Source organism: Thamnophis elegans, chromosome Z (assembly GCF_009769535.1).
Source record: "Thamnophis elegans isolate rThaEle1 chromosome Z, rThaEle1.pri, whole genome shotgun sequence".
NCBI classification, from domain to species: domain Eukaryota; kingdom Metazoa; phylum Chordata; class Lepidosauria; order Squamata; family Colubridae; genus Thamnophis; species Thamnophis elegans.
Window position 1 is genome coordinate 23372022 of NC_045558.1, and position 24234 is coordinate 23396255.

General features: G+C 36.3%; 1 protein-coding gene across 1 annotated transcript in view; it reads left to right on the plus strand.

Moving 5' to 3' along the window:
• The window catches only part of ARHGAP21 (Rho GTPase activating protein 21), a 93500-nt gene that overhangs the window by 40133 nt on the left and 29133 nt on the right, over positions 1–24234 (plus strand). Inside the window, 5 exon segments of the mRNA XM_032235418.1 lie at positions 2824–3006; positions 3100–3124; positions 12365–12457; positions 13252–13330; positions 20209–20263. Coding sequence (XP_032091309.1) covers positions 2824–3006; positions 3100–3124; positions 12365–12457; positions 13252–13330; positions 20209–20263 — 435 coding nt within the window.

Below are 24234 nucleotides of genomic sequence, written 5' to 3' on the forward strand. Positions count from 1 at the left end.
TCTGTGCTGTATAGCAGTCTCCCTGTCTAAGTTGCTTGGCTCCATTTTCGGGCCTTAAGGGTCTTTAAGTGGTGCCCCCTTTAAGACTGGGATCAGATGCAGCTCAGGAATTCATAGTCACTATGACAACCATGGGCCTATCCCATGTCATCCAGGACCCAAGACAAGACAACGGCTGTACGGTTGATCTAGCTTTCTTAATGGAGCAGTGGAAATATGATCTGGAGGTGGGATAGCTTTTGGTAACACACAAACACCCCTTATCATGGTCAGATCATGCACTGATTATTATGAGGTTCTCTGGCACCACTATTCACTGTAGGGATCAAATCTATTAGATCAGTCTGCACTCACAACTGATGGACCTGGATGGGTTTCAAAAAGAGTTTGGAAAGTGTCCTACTGGTCTGCTGCACTGCCCGGCTGAAGCCTTAGTTGATTGGCTCACATCTACCTTCTTGTGGGTCCCATCATCCTCCATACTTCACAAAAGAGATGAAAGGAGATGAAATGGCATAAGAGATGTATAGAATGCTCCTGGCATTTAAGAAGGGACAAACTCAAAGCTACTGTTAAGATTATCTAGTGGTGATAAGGGCAATAAAATGACACTTTTTCACCCTTATTGCCTCTGCAGGTAGCCTATCCCACAGCCCTGTTTTGAAATATGAGGAAAAATGTTCTCTTGGGTAGAGAGGATTCATAAATACATTTTAAAAGACTGTTTAATATTTAAGTGAATATTCAGTGAGCCTTCAAATAATACCGATTCTTGAATATTTGTTTTTTGAATCAGCAGATTCAAATAATAATCAGCTTAAATTAAATGTCCTTAAAACTATTTTACCTATCCTTCTGTAAGGCAAAGTCTAAACTTTTTGCTTCTTTGTGTGAGAGGTTCAGATATAATAGTTTTGTACTATTATACAGTACACCTTGCCATAGTTTCCATTGCAATTCAAGGTGTTTCCTTCCAAATGCCTGGAAATCTTGGAAGTATGCCATGAAGGAAATCCTTTGACCCTGACTATTACTAACTAGAAACATGAATCAAGACAGCATATACTTAATGTACAGCACCTTTGATAAAATTATCAGAATGCTAGGGTTTAACTTTTTAAATCAAATTAATTGGTTCAATATATAATCAAGTTGCATTAAACTAAAATGTTTCCATGTTACTCTTAGATAACGTCATTCTGTACTTCAGAGAAATCGAAAAAAGATATAATGAGTTGGAATCCAAATCAGATGACATGCATATTATTCAGGACATGAGTCTATGTGAAGGAACAGAACAGCAGAGATACTTAGAAGGTTTTTCTAACAAATTATAGAAAAATATCTATTAAAATAGTGGATATACTGAACAGTAATAGTAGTAATAGACATATACTGCTTCACAGTGTTTTACAGCACTCTCTTAAGTGATTTTATAAAGTCATCCTATTGCCCCCAACAATCTAAGTCCCTATTTTACCGACCTCAGAAGGATGGAAGTCTGAGTCAACCTTGAGCTTGGTGAGATTTGAACTGCAAATTGCAGGCAGTCAGCAGAAGTAGCCTGCAATACTATATTCTAACCACTGCACCACCACAGCTCTAATGTTATGTTATAGAAGTGTATACACCTAATACACATATAGTTGTAGAAGGGAATGGGGAATTCTAAACAAATTACTAGAAAACACACACACACACACACACAATGGTACTAAGTGCTAAATGCAAAATCTGAAATAATAAAGAATGTAATAAGGACAGCAAAAAGTTACACAAAAGCAAATATTTAAGAACAGAGAACTCATAGGATTTTTTAAAAATTAAGGTAGGACAATTCATGTGTAATTATAAAAGTGGCTTAAAAAGGCATGTGAGATTTTTTAAAAGATGAAAAGATTATGTAACATTTCCAACATTATTATAGAATGAGAGAAAGATTTAGTGAAAAGCTAATTCAGGAACCAACAACATTGGAAAATGTTTTATAAGAATCAGTAAGACCAGTTATAAACTATGAAAGCGTTAGTTATATATTAACTATCCTTTGGACTGTTTAAGCTATAGGAAAAGAAGCTGTGAAACTATATGGAGTGAATGTTTTCATGATTTATTGTGAGCTGCTCAGTGTAAAAAGATAACCTGTAAAGTGATAGAATAGAATAAAATAAAATACACAGGATTGTTCAAGTTACTGAACCATTGCAGCAATTTTGCTTAAGATTTTACAAATAAGAATAAAGGCGTACAAGAGAGGAACATGCAAAATGAACGAGTGGGTATTTAAAAACATAAAGAAATATGAGATTGGATAGATAGCGTAAGGTGGGTAAAGAGAGAACAAAAGAACTTAAGGATTTTTTTCTTTGCTTGATTGACTACAGCGAGATCTTGACAATATAAGTCATTATAGTATGTGAAACATCTTAAAATTAAGAGTTGAGCCAGGACAGTTGACAAATCTTTACTATGAACAAAAAGCTAATGTAAGAATTTAGTTTTATGGTATAATGTCATTTAGAATAGGGTAGAAACAACGCTATAAAATTTTCTTATATCTGTTTCATTTATATTATAAAATGACTATAAAATGAACTAATAAAATGAATCAAAATGTGGTAATCAAAGCACAGCTTGTTATAACAAGCAGAATACAACAGAATAACAAAAAATAAAAACAGAATAAAACAAGAAAAACAATAAGAGTCTTTTGCACAGGTCCACTTCCCTGAGTAAAACTGCTTCCAAAAGCATAATGTACTGCATGAAATTAAAGACATTTAACTGGTTTCTCTCCCCGCCCCCTCTTTTTTTCCTTACTAGGTATCCAAACATGAAGATGAAAAAGGACAGTGTGAAACAGGGTCGTTGTCAGAAGATGAAGAAACTTTATCTTGGCCCGGACTGAAACTGATAGCTTTACGAAGATCACCAATAGGTTTTGGTTTTACCTTAAGACATTTTATTGTTTACCCCCCAGAATCTGCTGTTCAGATATCTTTAAAAGTGAGTGAAATGAATTATGAATAAAACCTTTTGTTGTTATAAGAGGGTTGTAAGAAAAAAAAGAGTGACTGATTTTTTTTGCATCTTTTACAGGATGAAGAGAATGGAAATAAAACTGGTACGTTTTCTCTTTGACACTTGTATTTAACTTTCCACATTTTTGTGAATACTTAGAATATTTGTATGAAATATTGGTAGAGTGTTATTTAATTTATATATGAAATTTGTAAATGTATATATGCCATGTAGCATTTTCTGTCTGCCAAATAGTCTCCCAAGTATTTCCCTTTTCCCTCTTGTAAAATTTAGTATTAAAAGACAAAAAAACAATTCAGCCATCCATACAACCATTATGATTTGAAGAATGTGCAAAACTTTGTTTTTTCCTCTATCTTTTATTCAAAAATAATTTACATAATATTTTATGTTAATTTGTATATAAAGATGCTAATTGGAAAGTTATACAGCTCATGAAAGAGCTATACCCTTAAAAATTGCTGAATTTAGAGTAGTTAGCAGGCTGGAAAATACCCACATTTCCGTAAGTCTTCAACTTTTTCCCTTCAACAAGCTTTAGTCATGTTCAGCTGTAGATATTACAAATATCTTACAATGATTATGAAATTCAAAATTATTATAGGAATATTAGGACTGCATATTATATGTAAGTAGAGTTAGACATTTTATAGGCAGTCCCTGGGTTAAGAATGAGATTTGTTCCCAAGTCTATCTTTAACTTGAATTTGTATGTAAGTAAGCCAACGAATTGCTGAAGCCACACAATGTTTTCACGAACTGCTGAAAACAGGGTACATATTAATATACATTTTAATATGTTTATAATATTATATATATATATATATATATATATATATATATATATATATATATATATATGTAGGTCTCTAGTTGTTCGGGTTTTCTCCCGCGTAGAATTGGAGATGTCTTGGCGACATTTCGACGAAGTCACATTCGTCATCTTCAGGCTGCTGCTGACTACTTCAGGTTTGGTGTTTCCAGGAGGGATCTGGAATCTGGGATCCCACACTACTCCTGGAAACACCAAACCTGAAGTAGTCAGCAGCAGCCTGAAGATGACGAATGTGACTTCGTCGAAACGTCGCCAAGACATCTCCAATTCTACGCGGGAGAAAACCCGAACAACTAGAGACCTACATACTAACACCCGCGAAAACCTCAGAAAACATACATACATACATACATACATACATACATACATACATACATATACACATACATATATATATATATATATATATATACACATACATATATATATATATATATATATATACACATACATATATATATATTATAATATACAACATACATAAGTATATATTAATATATTTATAATATGTTTAATATATTGTAAATATATTAAGCAGTTCGTGAAAACATTGTGCAGCTTCAGCTCAAGGAAGAATGCTGTCCACCATTTTTACTAATAGGCAGGCTATTCATAAGTATGAATTGTCCAGATGGACTCAACCTTAATGGGATATAGTAGGCTATTACCATATTTTTCGGAGTATAAGACGCATCCTTTTCCCTCAACATGAGGGTGAAAATCTGGGTGTGTCTTATACACCGAATACAGCATTTTTGGCCTCCCAAAACCCCGCCCCCTTTGTAAAAATGGCTGTGAATAGCCTTCGAGAATGTTCCTGGGGGTTGGGGAGAGCAAAAATGGGCAATTTTTTGCTCATTTTTGCGCCCCCCCCCCCAGCCCTCAGGAGCACTCTACAAGCCTCCTAAGGGCTATTCATGCCCTGTTTTTGACAAAAAAAAAATGGGCCCATTTTCAAATGGCCGTTTTTGGGAGGTCTGCAGAGTGCAAAAACTTTTAATTTGCCTCTTCAAAATCTTGATGCATCTTATACTCCAAAAATACATTACATATTTTTATAAGGACAGATTTGAAAAAGGATTTCTCTAAAGAAGTTATCCGAAGTTATACTAGATCAAGTTATGTCCAATTATGAGAATTCAGAATTTGTTCAATACCGAATTCATCTTGATCCCTTGATGACAATAGTTTTTTCAATACACTTTATGAAGAAATGTATCCATATTTTTCTTCATTTTAAGTCATATACAGAAATGCCTTGGGTAGGAAATGATATAAAATAACTGAAGATATCTAGAGAAAACCTCTCCCTTTCCCTTACAAGGGTTTCCTCTTTGAATTCTTGCAATCATAAATATGATAATAAATCCATATCAGTAGAAACTAACAAAAGTCCACGGAAGCCAGTTTTAACTGATGCCATAAATTAAAACTGGTGACATATTGATACACCAGTGGTGGGTTTCCAAATTTTTACTACCAGTTCGCTTGCACATGCGCGACGCTTCTGCATATGCACGGAAGGGCCTAGGTAGGTGAGCGGAGTCAACCGTCTCCGCTACTACCCACCTATGTGGTACACATGGACAAATAATAACTTTTAACTTAATATTAATTTAATTTGTATGCTGCCCGATCACAGGATTCCTTATGGTTTAGCACATACAAAAGCACAATAAAGCATTTTAAAAAAACCCACAGTAACATAGATAAAATTCAAATCAATTTGTTTATCAAACTAACAGATCTGATGTAGGGCAAACATCTCTAAGGATGATTTAAAAGTCCTTTATCTTTTCTACAATTGCCTGTCTCTCTTGGTGAATAGCTAGGCCTTGTGCACGAATCTTAGATATCTGGAAAAAATACAATTTCCAAGTTATCCAATATCATTAAAACATTGCAACAGATTGCTGGGAGAAAAAAATAAAAATTTCTCTTAGCCTTTGCTGAGAACTCGATTCTACTTTCTTTATTACCCCAATCTAATTGCAACAGTTTGTGATGGTTATATTTGGAACCAGGAAATTGCATCCTTGACAACATATCTATGAAGAAAATGAAGCAGATGAAAATGGAGGCTAAGACAGAGAGGCTATTGCTTTTTTGTATGATTTTCAGTATTTAAGTCTGTCCCAAGTGGATGTATTAATAGTGAAGTATGTCAGCATGTGCTATCTTAAAAGAACCTGTTATTATGCATTTTAAGGGGAATAAATAGCAGCTTAGGTTTCCCCGTACATAGTGGGTGGTGGTGTAATGAAATTTAGATCCTAGTTTTACATTTGTGAATTATGAGATAAATATTGGCAGTTTAAAAAGATGGAAGCCTATGTGTTCAAGAGATTGAAAGGGACAAAAATGGAGTAAATTAAAAAAAGAATTAAAATGAAGGGAAATGGATGGTAGTTGCAAGATAGGAACTGATATCAAATATTGATCAAATCAATGTTTATTGGCCATTGGGTACATTTTAAAAAATCTAGTCATTTAGCAGTGAGTATAGAGAGCTTCATGAAAGTTAACTATATTTGTTGACCTTCACTTTCTGTTGTTAGTTGCGAAGTCGTGTCCAACCCATTGCAAAACCATGGACAACGTTCCTCCTGTCCTCTACCATCCCCTGGAGTCCATTTAAGATCATGCCTACTGCTTCAGTGACTCCATCCAGCCACCTCATTCTCTGTCGTTCCCTCCTGCTTTTGCCCTGAATCTTTCCCAGCATTAGGCTCTTCTCCAGTGAGTCCTTCCTTCTCATTAGGTAGACAAAGTATTTGAGTTTCATCTTCAGGATCTGGCCTTCTAAAGAGCAGTCAGGGTTGATCTCCTCTAGGACTGACCAGTTTGATCGCTTTGCAGTCCAAGGGACTCGCAGGAGTCACCTCCACCAACATCGTTCAAAGGTCTCCATTCTTTGGTGCTCAATCTTTCTTATGGTCCAACAGCCATACTTTCTACAATTCCGCAATTTACAGCATTTTTGCTAAAAACTGGCTTAGGTTTTGGCAAAAAGTACCCATAGCAAACAATGGGTTCACTTAACAGTCATCATGGTTGCTTAACAAAAACATTCTTAAAATTCAGGTTGATCACATGATGATCTGCTTTACAACTGTCACAACTTATGACTATAATTGGCAGTATCCATTCTGTTCATAAATTGAGGACGACTTTAATTATTTAGGTTCCTTCATTATTATGTTTTTATTCCTCCTTTATTTTAGTAGCTCAGAAAGAGAGTGAATTGCTTGTTTATTTTGTTACTGTGTGAACACCTCCCCTATGCATGGACTTCACTTTATTGGATCATGTATTTATTTTATTTGTAGGGCCATCCAATTGACTATCAGCTCATAAAAGTGATCCTCCCCCAGGATCTGCTTCAATAATAACATGAATAAATAAATAAAAGAGTAAGATTTGATTTTCTGGTTGTGAATCCGTCTGAGTTTTTCAATCTTCCTCTTTTTGAACATCCCCTCATGTGTATAAATACGTAATTATGTGTTGAAACCATACATTTTCAGATAAATTAAAAAGTAAAATTGTAAAATAAAACTTAATGATTTCTCAATTATAGATGTATGAATAGTATACCCCAATAAGTGTTTTATTAAAAACATTTTAAGAACAAGTTAACTTTTAAAACATAGAAAAGACACCATAAAATTCTGTATCTTGAAGGAATAAATAATTCAGAATCCATGCTTACTATGGCCATATAAAAGTAGCATTAGAAAGTTTATGTTTTTACATCCTTATGTAGTAGCTAAGATATAAGGTAGGCAATGTTCGTGTAAGCATACTTGTCATAGTGGATACATAGGTTTTTTATATGTGAAATTGCTGCTATCATGATGCTTTAATTATGTGCTCAGGAGCCACCTAGTGGCTTAGTTGAGTAAAAGTATGAAATTCTTTAAAACTTGAGTAGCAAGTGCTTTGAAAGTAATAGGTGGAGCTAACTTAGAAAATTATGCTTCACAGCCATCAATCATTGTTGATTTATTGCTTGATTACCAATCAGTGAGACATAAATGGTTATGATTCATTTCTGGTATTGACTTACCCAAGCATAATTAACGTGCTCTGGATCCAGAAATAGTTTCATGTATAAAAACAAATACATTTTAATGAAATTTTCTTATGGGCCATTTAGACTGAACATAGGCTAGCAATAAATGAGGAAAATAATTCTGTCAAGTGCATTCTGAAAAGTTAACATTTTGTTCAATTATAAAGCCTTTTGTTCAATTATAAAGTATAATGGGTAAGCCTGACTCGCTGTAGTTATTTTATTTTAATAATTGCAGCCAGATCTTAGTGGAAGCCAGATTGACTCATCCTTTTACTGATAAAACCTGACACTGTTAATTCCAAAGGTGCAGTTTTCTGAAATAGAATCAGGTGCTGTGGGGTTTTATATCTGATTTTTTTTTAAAATGTCTACATCTAAGATTGTTAAAATTAGGAAGTTGTTGATATGCATCATTCACCTTACATGGGTACTTTTGTCCTGGATTGTGTGACTAGTTTTTCCTTTGAAACTAGGATGCAATGTATCACTATTATGATAAGTAGTTACTATTTTCAGTGAATTTGTCAAGTTCACTTTTACAACTAACTAGGTCATAATATATTTTGAGGTAGTAATTTCCATAACTGAACAGAAGTTGTGTGAAATGTGGTTTCCTTTTCTATCATTTGAATCTCACATTATTAGATAATGTGAAATGTTAATGTAATGAGAGTTGGGTCAAATCTTTTCTGTATCTACTTTTTCATTCAAAGATAATGTTGAGCTATTAGAATACTTCAGTGTGTTTTGTGATGAATGCTTATTGATTTTTCTAGAATACAGGTATCTTTAATTTCTTTTTACATCAGTTATAATTATAAAAATCAAAATAGTGTACTTTTAGTCTTTATTATGAATTAACCCAGAGTTTGTGAGTTCTAGTTTCAACGTAGCCATGAAAGCCAACTGGGTGACCTAGGACTAATCATTCTTTTAACCTAACTCAGCTCACAGGAGCTGAGAAGCTGAGGAGCCTTGTTGAGAAATTTGGGGGAGAGAGTATTAGAAATGCTCAGTGCCCTGAGCTGTTTATGAAAATAATAAAGACAGGATATAAAATAAATAAAACTATTGAGAACACCACTAGATAATTAAAATTCAGCATGATGATATAAAGATATTTGGATATATGGTAAGCCTTACCTTATTTAAGTGGAAATATATGTATGCAGTCTTCGACTTACATCCATTCATTTACACAGTTGCAGCAACCCCATAGTCATTTGACCAAAATTCAAGCCCTGGCAACTGGTTCATATTTTATGACAGTTGCAGTGTCCTTTGTGATGTGATCACCTTTTGCGATCTTCTGACAAGCAAAGTCAATGGGGAGCCCGATTCACTTACCAACCATGTTACTAACTGCAGTGATTCACTTAACACTTGTGGCAAGAAATGTCATAAATGGGACAAAACTCACCTAACAACTGTCTCACTTAGCAACAGAAATTCTGGGCTCAATTGTGGTCATATGTTGAGGACTAGTTGAACACATACATTCATTCAATTTCATTTCAATTAAATAAGATAGCTTTTTTCCTCTTTGAGAAGCATCTTAAATGAAGTAGAGAATATAATTCTTCTAAGATATTTTTGTGCACTTATCGTGTTTTCTGTTACTTCTTTCTAACCATTTGCCTTTTGATCTTGTGTAATGGTATCCATAGCAACTGCAATTTCAATTTCCTTATTTTCATCTATCAATGAATGTTTTTCAGGCGATTTGAGCTACTAAATCTCATTTTTGCTGCAGCTGTAGTCACTTCATACTTATTTAGAAAATGCAGTGTAGCTATTCCATTAAATCTTTACCATAAATTATTAAACATTTTTCAGGTCACTGTGGAGCACCCCAATATTTCACATTCTGAGAACCCTAATTTTTTTTTTGAAGTCTTTTGAGATTTGCCTGTTTGCCTATACTAGAATCAGCAGATGGAAAAGTAATATATATGTATAGCCATTACACATCACCATTGCTAATAATTTTATAAACTGAATTTTACTTAAAATAGCCAAGCATTTCATGAGCACCATTTTTTCATCTCATATCATGGAGATAGTGTAAATAAAGTTTATTGAAATGAAAAAGAACTATTCTTCCTTCACTCTGTGATATTGAAAGTATGTTTCATAGATTGAAAAATGAGTTATTTCAATCAGCTTGAGTTGACATTTTCGCAAATAATTTTAACAAAATGCACAATCAGTTTCATTCTTGTCTAGACATGAAATCTTTTTCCGATTTATAGCAATATAGCTAGTACATGATGGATTTTCTTCTGGATTAAAAAGAATAAGTGTGTCAAAAAGCTTAATCAGTTGTAGAACGTGGAAGGAAAAAGCACCAATCAACTTTTGGGCATATTTGTTTATTTATTACCATCATCTACATGCTGCTTCATGTTCAAAAACTCTGTGGCATACAAGTGTTAATATATTAGGACTGGAAGCAAAAAGGAGTTAATTGAATAATTCACAGGTTGCATCAGCACCATTTAGCCATGGCGTGACCTTAAATTTCATCATTAGTTGCAGCTGTGTCAGCCAGACCCTATTTCTTTTGAACCTTTAAAGGGAGCTGCTGCTACTACTTATTGTAAGCTTTGAGAATGGGTGGAGCAGAGTGGGACGATGGTGGTTGAGTAAAAATTTCTAAAGATGGGTTCAGAATTTTCTGGTCCTAGTGCATGCATCACTTTCCCTTGCTCAAGAACTGAAGTAGACTTCACTGAAGTAGCTCGAGGTTTGTATTTTAAAAATATTTCTTTTGGGAGAGGTTTATGAATTTAAAGACATGGAATGGGAGCATAATCTTTGTAAAGATTAAATGCTAGGGCAACCAAGTATGCGCAAAATTCCAGAAAAGTCCTCACAACTTTATAGATGTTGGAGGGTATTCTAGAGAATGCAGAAATTCTATGCAAATGCAGAGGAGAAATGTTAGGTGGTGTTAATGGATCATATATAGCGATTATCATTTATTGTCCATTTTCTTGAGTTGTTTTAACTGCCACACAAATATATTTATATTCTAATATGGTCAGTATGGTAAACTTATTATGTGCAGTGTCTTCTTGGATTTTTAAATTCATATTTCAAATATGAATTTATTTTCTTAATTTGATGGTCATAAAACAGTAAAGCAGTAAAATTAGCAAAAATGTTTACTTGCAACTGTTTCTCAAAATTGCACCTTATCTTGAGATTTAGATTAGATTTATGGGACAAGGGAAGAAATTGGAACATGATAAATAAATAAATAAATTCCCAAATATGAACATATTCATTTTTACAATTAGAGTTTGGAACATGGTAAGCTATGTACCATACCTAGAGAATACAAAAGTATAGAATTTTAAAATAGGGTAATTATGTTTATTTTATAGTAGTGTATTACTGATACTTTTCAGTATTTTCTGCATTACAGTTTGGTATATAATTTACTATCTTACTGCTATCTCACTGCTATATATCTATCCTCTTTGATTTCCTAAATTAAGGAATATCTGAAAGTCCCTCCAAGATTTAGTTTTGTATGTTTTTTCCCTAATATGTTCTATAAATAGTGGAAAACTTGACCTAGTGAAAGACTGAAGTATTCTTTCTTTTACATTGGAGGACAGAAAATATATATGGAAATATGAATGAATTTGCACGTTTATCACTTCATTAAACATTTATCAAAAAAGTTATATATGTTTTTGTTTCTCTAGATATTAGCAGCTGAGATTACTTATCCCTACATTGCAATTTACTTTGTTTTATTTATGCTTAAGTGACGTCCATAAGCAACACTTGTTTTTCTTAATTAGTAAATAATTTATTTTTGGTAATAAAACTTAGATATAATTTTTAAAAAGAAAAATAGTCTTTTCTAGAAGTATCTAACTTCATCTATTACAGATCACTATAAAATACAGTTTGTATTTTTCTATGTGTGTGTTAATTTCTGTCTTTCAGCTTTACTATTCATCTAGGTGTGCTTCTATTGTTATGTGCCTTGTTGAAAAGACTACTGCTATTACTACTATTACTATTAGTAATAGGGCTGCAAATATCCAGCTGTTCAAGATTGTTATTGGTTTCTAGCTATACATATAATTAATGAAAAGTAAACATCAAGAAACCAATCCACAAAGTTATTTAAGCTGTTTTAGAAAATCTTAATAATTACCACCAAACTAAGCTATTTAGATGTCTATCACATATTACAATTTGTGGGAAAAGTGGATAAAAAAAATATAACACCAGATACTACAATGAAACTAATAATTCAAAATTTGAATAATTATTATCTGCAAAATGCAAATAAACTGAATTTTTAAGTAATGAAATGGCTTTTTATGAGAATTTTCTATATATCTATAAAATATTGCCTCAATATTTATGTTCCACTTATCTTTTAGGGAAAACAAGAAAGAAGCCTGAGTCAGTGGATACAATATTTGTTAAACAAGTTAGAGAAGGAGGGCCTGCTTTTGAAGCTGGACTATCCACAGGTATCTTTCACTTTTCTTTATATAGTAATCATATCTCTGAATTTGGCTGGTATAGGATATTATAGATAACTATTCAATAGGCAAATTTAAACTTCATGCCAAATTTCATTGTTTGGCAGGTCTTGATGACTCTCAGACATTTTATATGTATGAAATACATTTTATATGTTTTACACGTGTATATAACCATTAACAGTTTAATGGTCGTTTGGCTATGGTGGAAATTTCTTCACCTCCATTAGCTTATTAAAATTGAGGCTTAATGGAATGTCATGAATAGAATTATCTTTTTCAGTTAACTGAACAATTAAAGAACAATTCTTGGATAAGAGTGATAATTCCTCTTAGGCAGTTTTAATAATTTATGGCTAGTTTTTGTTGGTAGATTTTTAAGAGTTAATGAGTTTTGAAAACATAACCCACTTCATATATTGCTAGAAAAGGTCAAGAAGTTATTATATATTTCCATATTGTGAGATCCATGTTCTGTAAATGCCATGAGATCTGGAATAATAAATGAGTTCCACACTTGCATATTTCATCCATGATAAGATACCTGGTAGTATTAGAATAATCCTAGTTATGGTATCGAAGATTTTCAGTCATCCAGGTAGAGTTGTCCAGAAACGGAGTCATGGCATGAATCATCATCCTAGTTCTGGTGTTATAGTAGATGTAAAGAAGAAAATTAGAAAATTAGAATTGTTTTTAATTTCCCCCCTTTTTTGTTAAAACATTTGTGTCAGCTTTAAATCAAGAATAGAATGACTTTGTTTCCTTTTTTTAATCTGTAGGTGACAGAATTATAAAAGTGAATAGGGAAAGTGTCATAGGAAAGACATTTTCTCAAGTCATTTCTTTAATTCAGAACAGGTAAACCATTTATTTTTAAATATAATTTGAATTTTTCATATAAAACATTTCATATAAATATATCTTCAAAAAGTATTGACTGACTTATGAAATATGTTTTGTTCTGTGTTACAATGAACTATAATTAAACCTCAAAATCAAATGGTTGACAAATGAAGGTGAATGGTTTAAAACATCTAATTTTTCTCTCTTCTATTCTTGCTTTGCGTATTGATAACATTTACAAGAATGAAAATAATTCTGAAGTGAATTTCAGCACATAGTATACTTAATCCAGTCATTCATTAGCCAAGTCAAGTTTTCTTATGTTTGATTTGCTAATGGACAATCACACAAGTTGGTTCAAAAGTCATTCTTCAGGAATATATATCCTTGCTTATCAACCACAATTGGGACTAGGAATTCTGTCACTAAGCAACACAGTTTTAAAGTACAATGTCACCTGATCATGCCAACTTACAATAGCAATTGTGGCAGTTCTAATTGCCATCACTAGATGAATCCTACACAGGCATGGTATCCTGCAATTACTTGATTGCCATTTATGACGCCCTCCCCCTGCTAACTTCACCATTGACTGCTTGATGGAGGCCAGCAGGAAAGGTGATGATCATGTGACTCTGAGATGTTGTACCTGTCAGAATTATGAGCCAGTTATCAAGTGCTCAAATTTCAATCTTGTGATTACAAGGACACTGTGAGGGCTGCAATTATAAGGATGCCTGCTATCATAACTTTGAATGACTGCTGAACAACTGCTCCAGACACAAGGATTATCTACATGTTCATTTAGAAAATGCTTGGTAACCCACCAATGGACTCTTCTCCTTAGAAATACTGGCAAGGTTCATTATTAATCCCTTTCTGAATGGCCAGGCAAGTTGTTTGGGGGATTGAATTCAGTCTGTTCTTTCCACCTCTTTCTTGCAGGTCTGTATAAGCCGAAAAGTGCAGTTGACTGGGATTTGGTGTTCCCAAAACATGTCTAGATAGCTGGAATTAATTTAGTCCTTTGTAAGTGTGGGTCTATTTTGTGCTAAATATTAGGACCTGGGATTTATTTATTAGGTCAGTTGATTTTTTTTTTGAGCCCAATGACACAATGACCTTCCCAGTTGGCCTAATTAACCATGATGTGGGAACAAGACCAGAATCATTAACTTCCAGATGTTGTTGATCCTCATTTTCCAATTAACTCTAATAGAATTGCCAAAAGTCAAGGTAAAGCAGTCTGACAGCAATCAAAAGACCACAAGCTCCTGCCTCTTCTTTAGCACCCTCCCATTCCAAAAAAGAAATTGCATAATTGCATTATGATAATGGAAAAAACCAACCTTCATTGACAACCATTTCTTTGAATGTTAAAAGTCCGCATGCAAGTATTAGAAACATTTGTATTAAGAAATATTCTGTTATAAGCTCCAAAATTTATTTTGTAGTTTTATAGTGCAAAAATACATATGTTGTTTACTTTTGGACTCATGTGCAAATTTTTTAGAATATGTAAAATTTTGAATTCCTTATGTGATTTTGAGAATTTCGTAAAACAATATAATGAATCAAACATGGATTAAAAGATACAGAGTCAGGATTTAGATGTTAATTTGTAACACTGTTTTCTACTTTTTCGAAGTATATTCTAATTTTGATTAAAGCATGTAGGATACCTCTCCTCTAGCATTGTCATTGCATTTTTCTTCAACCTCTTTATACATGAATCAATTTAATGCAGCAGATGTGAAATTAAAATCAAATCATGTGTTTGATCAGCATTTTATATAGGATTCTTTTTTTTAAATTAGGCTTAATTATGCTTGATCTAATTTACATTCAGTAGTTCATATCTTAATTTAAACATTTTAAAGCATTCATAAATTATTAGTAGCATTAAGAAAACAAATTGTAATATTTCTATAAAGATTTGAAAACATAAAACTATTGAAAATGCTAATGAAGTGAAATTAATTTGCACAGATTTATTGCTAAAAAAACTTCTGCAAAAAGAAAATTTAGGAAATTTTATTTTAATGGATTTCTTTAAAAATTATATTGGAAAGTTAAATTTTAGATTGTGGCATCAATCAAATCAATAGTCAATGAACATATCCTGTATTGTAATTTATATTGAGACAGTTTATGATGACAGTTTGAATTGTTAAACTGCCAATTTTAACTAAAATCCTACTACTACTTTTTTACCTTATATTCTTATATTGCCTATGTCTGATCTATATGTGTAATAATACTGCTTCTGGAATTGATTAATTCTTTTGAAACAGGTGTTTTGAAATGTGGCAAGACAAGCAGAAAAGCTCTCTGAATCATTAAAAGAGCTCCTTGGCCATCGTATTACTCCACATGGAGTTAGAATAGGAGTGTCAAAGTCACGGCGTCATGTTGTCACGTGACATATCACAACTTTCCCCCCCCCCTTTGCTATACTGGGGGTGGGCATGGTCAGAACATGACGCATCCGGCCCACGGGCCAAGAGTTTTACCTGCAAACTTTACTTGAACTTGCACATTTCTTAACAGCTGCGCAATCCCTCTTTCTTTCCTTTTCTCCTCTTCTTCTTCTTTTCTTTTGTATGGGATATCTATGTGGTATGCATGTGATGTATGTTTGATGCTTGTGCCCACTTTTATTCCTATTGTCATTGTATTTTTATAATTTTAACTGACTTGTGGGGACTGGATGCGTGAGTGATTGTATATGCATGAGGGGACTGGGGGAACAACCTGGTGCCCCCTCCACTGAGTGCCATTGCAGAAGTGGTAGGGGGCCCAGGCCTATCCCCTGTCCCAGAATGTCTGAAATACATGGCCTGCCGGAGAGAGCGGAGGCCACGGGGAGGGGGGGAAACAGGGTCTACGGGTACGGGAGTGGGCTGGAGCATTCCGGTCATGATGGGGAGGGGCAGGTATGGCGGGAACTTCAGGGCTAGCCATTACCGGGGAAGGAGGGTTCGCTACGTCACAGAGATCCCTCCTTCCGGCCCTGCTAGTTCCACTCCAGGGCCAGATGGCGAGAACTGTCAGGGCCCTGGTCTCCGGCTGCTGTTGCTAAATGCCAGGTCTGTGGTTCACAAAGCTCCCCTCGTCCGGGACCTAATTTTAGATGAGGGGGCAGACCTGGCATGTATTACTGAAACCTGGCTGGGCCCGGAGGGAGGACTCTCCCTCACTGAAATGTGCCCAGAAGGTTTTCAGGTGCTTCATCAGCCGCGATCCCAGGAAGGGGTGGGGGAGTGGCTGTCATCGTCCAAGGGTCTTTAGCTCCTTGTAGGATCCCTGCTCCAGAGCTTGTCGGGTGTGAGTCCCTGCTGATGAAGTTGGACCTTGGAGGTCAAGTGGGTCTGTTGCTAACGTATCTACCTCCCAACAGCGTTGCAACAGCCCTCCCCTCGCTCCTCGAGTCAGTAGCCGAGTTGGCGGTAGAGTTCCCCAGGCTTATGGTTCTGGGGGATTTCAACCTGCCTACTCTCGGTGAATGCTCTGATGGGGTGCAGGAGTTCATGGCTTCCATGACAGCCATGGACTTGACCCAAGTAATTCAGGGTTTGACTCATTCGGCGGGTCACACGCTTGACCTCGTATTCCTCTCGGAGCAGTGGAGATGTGATCTAGAGTTGAAGGGCATTACGACCTTGCCCTTGTCATGGTCTGATCACTTCCTACTGAGGCTTGACTTTCGGAAACCAATCCTCCACTGTAGGGAGGAGGAACCGATTAGGTGGTTCCGCCCCAGGCACCTGATGGACCCTATGGGATTTCAGGCGGCGCTTGGAGAAATACCTGACACTCTCATCCGCAGTCCGGTGGAGTCCTTAATCGCTGCCTGGAATACAGCGGCGGCGGGGGCTCTAAACCGGATTGCGCCTTTGCGACCTCTCCGAGGCAGCGGATCCAGGAGGGCTCCTTGGTTCACCGAGGAACTCCGGGAGATGAAGCGCCAAAAGAGACGCCTAGAGCACCGCTGGAGAGCCAGTAATCTGAGTCAGACCGAGCACTGATGAGAGCCTTTATCAGAGCCTATCTCGTGGCAACATGGGCAGCGAAATGTTCGCATTTTGCCACCCTTATTGCATCCGCTGAATCGCACCCAGCCACCTTGTTTAGAATAACCCGCTCCCTCTTGAAAAGGAGGGATGTGGATGACCCTTTACAAGGTAGAGCTGAGGAATTTGTTCAGTATTTAACGGATAAAGTCGCTCGGATTCGGACAGAGCTGGACTCCAATTGCACGGTACCAGCCGAGGTACCGGGGGAAGGTCTTGAGGATACTTTATGGATTGAGTTTCAACTTGCTTCTCCTGAGGAAGTGGACAAGGCCATGGGAGCAGTGAGTGCCTCCACTTGTATACTGGACCTGTGCCCCTCCTGGCTGGTCTCGACCAGCAGGGAAGTGACACGCGGCTGGAACCAGACGATAGTCAACACCTCTCTCTGGGAGGGAACTTTCCCGCTCCTCCTAAAGGATGCAGTGGTGAGACCCCTCCTGAAGAAACCTTCTCTGGACCTAGCCATTTTGAGCAACTATCGTCCAGTCTCCAACCTGCACTTTGTTGGGAAGGTTGTTGAGAAAGTGGTGGCCTCTCAACTCTGACGGTCCTTGGATGAAACCGATTATCTTGACTCCTTTCAGTCGGATTTCAGGCCTGGTTACAGCACGGAAACTGCTTTGGTCGCGCTGATCGATGATCTCTGGCGAGCCAGGGATAGGGGTCACCCCTCTATCCTTGTGCTCCTTGACCTCTCAGCGGCCTTCGATACCATCGACCATGGTATCCTTCTGCGACGGTTGCGAGAGATGGGAGTGGGAGGCACCATCCTCCGGTGGTTCTCCTCCTACCTCTCGGACAGGTCGCAGTCGGTGTTGGTTGGAGGGCAGAGGTCGACCCCAAGGCCCCTCAATTATGGGGTGCCGCAGGGGTTCGGTCCTGTCCTCCCTCCTATTTAACATCTACATGAAGCCACTGGGTGAGGTCATACGCTGGCACGGGATTAAGTACCACAAATATGCGGACGATACACAGCTGTATCTGTCCGCCCCATGCCAACTCAGTGAAGCGGTAGAAGTGATGTGCCAGTGCCTGGAGGTTGTTAGGGTCTGGATAGGAGTAAATAAGTTGGCACTCAATCCAGACAATACCGAGTGGCTACTGATGTTCCCTCCCAAAGATTGGCCAAATATTCCATCTCTCAGGCTGGGGGGTGAAATTATACGCCCCTCAGAGAGGTTTCGCAATTTGGGAGTCCTCCTGGATCCTCAGCTGACCTTAGAACACCATTTGTCAGCTGTGACCAGGGGGACCTTTGCCCAGGTTCGCCTGGTGCACCAATTGCGACCCTACCTGGATCGGAAGGCTCTTCAGACAGTCACTCACGCCCTCGTGACCTCAAGACTGGATTATTGTAACGCACTCTACATGGGGCTGCCCTTGAAGAGTGTTCGAAGACTCCAGCTGGTCCAGAACGCAGCCGCGCGAACGATTGTGGGTGCACCCAGGTACACCCACGTCACACCTATCCTCCGCGAGCTGCACTGGTTACCCATTAGTCTCCGGATCCATTTCAAGGCGCTGGTCGTTACCTATAAAGCCCTTCATGGCATCGGACCTGGGTATCTGAGAGACCGCCTCCCGCCTCCTGCCCATAGACCGATTAAATCACACAGGTTAGGCCTTCTCCGGATCCCATCTGCCAGCCAGTGTCGGCTGGCGACTCCCCGGGGGAGAGCCTTCTCTGTTGCAGCTCCAGCCCTCTGGAACGATCTCCCCGTGGAGATCCGGACCCTCACTACCCTCCCGGCCTTCCGCAAAGCCGTTAAGTCCTGGCTGCTCCAGCAGGCCAGGGGGCTTTTGAAATATCCAGCCCCTCGGAAATAGTGATTGTTGTATATTTTAATATGTTGTCTTGTGTATTATCCCCTTCCCTTGTTTTATTGTAAGCCGCCCGGAGTCCTTCGGGAGTGGGCAGCATACAAGCTCAATAAAACGAAACGAAAACGAAACGAAACCCCTGAGATTGAAGATGAAACAACCAAAGTACATTTTCATAGGATTTGCCCCTACCTACTGCCTTCATATAAGTAGTCCTCGACTTACAGCCATTTATTTACCATTCAAAATGGCAACAGCGCTGAAAAAAGTGACTTATTACTGTTTTTCACACTTATGACAGTTGCAGCATTCCCATGGTCATTTTATCTAAATTTGGATGCTTGGCAACTGGTTCATATATATGACACTTGCAGTATCCCAGGGTCATGTGTTCCCCTTTAACGACCTTCTGAGAAGCAAAGACAGTGGGGAAGCCAAATTCACTTAACTGTGTTAGTAACTTAGCAGCTGTGGTGATTCACTTAACAACTGTGGCATGGCAAGCAAGAAAGGCCATAAAATGGGGCAGAACTCACTTAAGAACTTTGTCATTTAGCAATAGAATTGCTGGACTCAGTTGTGGTCGTACGTCAAGGACTACTTGTGTTTACACTGGAAACTACAGTATGAACAGGAGATATTCTAAATGTTTTCTTTTCTTTTAATTTAATTAATTAATGAAATTTATTTTTCTAAGTGGCAGGAATACATTAGTTTCATCATTTATTTTTGCATAATAAATTATCTGCATGTAGGTAATTTTGAATTATGGATGCATGGGTTGTGCTTGAAAAACATGCCAGTGACTCATACCAGATAGTGTTAAAAGAAATAAATATACTTTGTGCTGAGTTTTCGTTATATTTTCTGGTTTTTAAGAGAGTAACTATTAAAGTTATTAACATTCCTATTTTTGTAGCTAGATATGCTTCTCAAATTGTTAGCATTTTAATTTATTTCCTTGATAATAAAGTTGTGTATTTATTTTTCCCACAGTGATGATGATTTGGAACTCAGTGTTATGCCAAAAGATGAGGACATTCTTCAACTTGTAAGTTATACTTCTGATCTAAAATCTAAAATCAAAGTCTCCATTACATTCCTGCAAAAGGGATTCAAGTCTTTAATTAGCACATTTGATGTAATGAAGCTCTGAATAACACTATTTCTGTAGTTATAAATAATCACCCACCCATCTTATTCTATTCTATTTAATTTTATTTGCAATTTTAGTGCTATAAAAATAGGTAAAAACGAACTAGAGTGGAAAATATGTTTTGTGTTTCTTATAGTTCATTTTAGTGAAATGAATATAAATTATGTTGCCTTCTTATGGAACAGATGCAGTCTACTCTTCTAAAATGCATCTTGCGGGTGGATAAGTCTATACCAACTTCAGCAGTAAACACATGTTTGGGTTTACTCCCTATATAAACCCAGCTAATAATAATTCAACTGCTGGCTGAAGATCCTTTCTATGGATCCAGATCGACTACCAAGCCTGTTTTGAGGAATAGTTGCATGACATGCTACCTTGAGATTAGTCATTCTGCTTTCAGATGTGTCATCTCACAACATGGATTCTCTATCCAATTTCCAGTCTAATTAGATCTAAAGGCCAGCAAAATGTTCAAAGGAAGTGTCACTAATGTGACTGTCCCAATATTGTATTGCATCACTTAAATATTTTAAGTCTTTATAGTGGCTGGCTCAACACAAATTACCCTCCCAATTAGAAGAAACATTTAAAACTGATACTCCTCAATGTCTCAAAAGAGCTTGTTTCAAACAACTAGACTCCCTGGTAAGATATGGGGGATTTCATGGAGTTCCATTTGAAGAAAGACTGTGTATTTGTAGAACACCAGCCATTGAAGACGGTGGACATTTTTCATTTAATTTCATTTAAAAACTAAAAAATACTGGGGTACCCAGGAGAAACTGCATGAACCTACATGTCATTAGCAAAACTGCCTTAGTTATATCAAGAGTTATTTCAAAGAGGACATAAAGTTTCGATCATTTTGGGATTTGTTGGGGTGCTGATTTATTGTGAACAAGTCCTATTGTTTTCCTTCTATCTACTTGTTTATTAATATTAGTTTTATACTTTGGTATGGTTGAATGACTAAATCAATAAAGTTTACATAATATTCTATAAATGTTAGCTTGAAAAGGATACTAAAAATGTATAGGTAGTCCTCGACTTATAACCATAATTGAGCCCAAAATTTCTGTTACTAAGCAGGACAGTTATTAAGTGAGTTTTGCCTCATTTTTCAAACTTTTTGACACAGTTGTTAAGTGAATCACTGTGTTTGTTCAGTTACTAACGTATTAGTAACTTGTTAAGTGAACCTGTCCCCATTGACTTTGCTTGTCAGAAAGTTGCAGAACAGATCACATGACCCCAAGACATTGCAACTGTTATAAATAATGCCAGTTGCCAAACATCCAAATGTTGATCATATAATCATGGGAATGCTGCAACAGTCATAAGTGTAAAAAATGGTCATAAGTCACTTTTTTCACTGTTGTTGTAATTTCAAACGTTCACTAAACAAATGGCCGTAAATTGAAGAATACCCGTAATAAGAAGATGCAAATAATTTGATAATCTTCAGAAAAATAGAAATAGAAACTTGTTGAAGAGATTATTTTCCTCTTGAACTAAGAAAAACGTATTTGCCTTCCATTTTACCATACAAAAAGTTTCAGGTAGATTATTCTTTCACTTTTTTGATAGATAAATACTTACAGAATTTGAATATAAAATTTTGCTGAAATTTAATGTAAACTGAGATTATGACTATACTTCTAATAGGTAAACCACTTCTTTTTGCTTGGCTTTCATTTGTTAGAAGTGATATTGGAAATTTCCTTTCCTTCATCTGCTCTTTGTTTTGTCCCATGACCCAGCAACAGAAAAAGAGAAGTGGTGGTAGTCAGTAATCCCTCTTTAGATGTTGGTCTATTAGCTCTATGTTTGCTTTTGCCAGTAAACAACCAACCTACCAACAACCAACAACCACCCTAGTTACCTACAGCAATGAACAAAACACAATACAATATCACTATGTTAACACCTATCATTATAGTTAACACCTAGAAACCTTCTGGCCTAACTTGGTTTTAACTAGCTTTGGGGCAGAAGCAGAAGTTTTGTTCAAGCAGCATGGAGGCTGATTTGTTTTGATGTAAAATCCATCCTTGGGCCTCCATAAGAAAGGCCTAGAAGACAAGACAAGACACTCTGCACTCATGAATCAATCATCCTATTTAAGTATAGTGGAGACTGTTTTACCATCTGTTATTCTAAGTTTTGAAGCAAGTATAAAGATTGAAGTGTTATCATGACCCAGACATTGAAAGCCTGAATCATAAAAAATCTTTCCTCATTATCAAAAATTGGAGCCAAATTGAAAGTGCTTTTTTTTTGTCTACCTCAATACAATATATGAAGGTTGCCAATTCAGCTTGTTAGAATACTTAGGATGATCCGGAGAGCTTTGGGCCTGGTAAGTCTGCAGAAAGGTTTTTAATGAGTGGTTTCTATGTACCCCTTAATTTGTTCTTCTTGCTCACGTCAACAATTCATCATACAATGATGAAGTATTTTTATAATGTAGGCTTTTAGAGTCTGGGTCATGCTAACATCCTGAGTCATTACTGTTTACAAAAATATTTCAAAGTAAAATAAAATTAGGGTGGTGGAATTAGCCTTAAGTAATTTTGTACATAGGAGTCCAAAGCTTTTACTACCTTTTATTTTCCCTCAGAAAGGCTCAAAAGAGGAAATGCTGTAATTTTCACTCTTTTTCTCTCTCTCTCTCTCTATCTCTTTTTGCTTTTTAATGGATTACTTTAAGTTAAACTTTGCAAAAGTATGGGTCTAACTTTTTTTCAATAATTTTTTTATTTTATTCACAACGTTAAAATAAAAGTTCCAAAGAAAAGAGGGGGAGAGAACAGAACTAAACAAGATATGTATATGTCAATAATAATCATTTCTCCCCATGCAAAAGAGGCCTATGGTTTATGAATTCCCACAACTCTATTTATCCAACCAATTTGACCTAACATCTACCTAAACTTTGCACGAGTATATGTCTTTAACGTTTAAAAAAGATTTAAAAAGTTCAATTTTTATGCATTTAGGTAGTCTATGTATAAGTGCTGGTTTTAAACACATTCAAAATACAAAATTTTGCTTCAAAATATAGGTTTCAAAATGTAATGATTGATTGATTTAACAAATTTATGTATCCATCCAACTCACACATAGTGACTCCAGGTGGCATACAACATTAATAATCCACAACCTAATCCTATGCCCACTGTATTTTCAATATATTAAAGTCTTAGAGTTAACATCAGACATCAACAGTCATTACAGGTGTTCCTCAATGTACAGCTACAACTGAGCCCAAAGTTTATGTTGCTAAATGAGACAGTTGTTAAGTGAATTTTGCTCCAGTTTACAACCATTCTTACTACAGTTATTGTGAATCTCGCTTCTCCATTAAATTTGCTTGTCAGAAGATCAATGACCCCAGGAAACTGCAACCCTCATAAATATGAGTCAGTTGCAGCCAAATATTCACATGACCAGTGTGATACTGCAACAGTCATAAATGTGAAGAATGGTCATAAGTCACTTTTTAAAGGACTGTTATAACTTCAAAAGGTCATTAAATGAACTTGTAAGTCGAGAACTACCTGTATCTTTAGGGATGGTGAACATGGGATTTGGCTTGATGGGATTTGGTAACATCATATCCAATAGAGTTTGTGATTTCATGACATTTTTTCTTTTATGGTTGGTCCACAGTCAGTCGTTTAGACTGGATTCTGCATTTTTGCCTGCCTATTGAGTCTTTCCCATGCACCTGGGAAATGTTTTTGTTGAATAATATTAAAAATATTATTGCAAGATACAAGCTGTTCCAAGTAAAACTGACTTTTGTAATTGACCGAAAATTATTGGGTCAATGCAGATTGTGTTCAGATGCTCCAGATGTT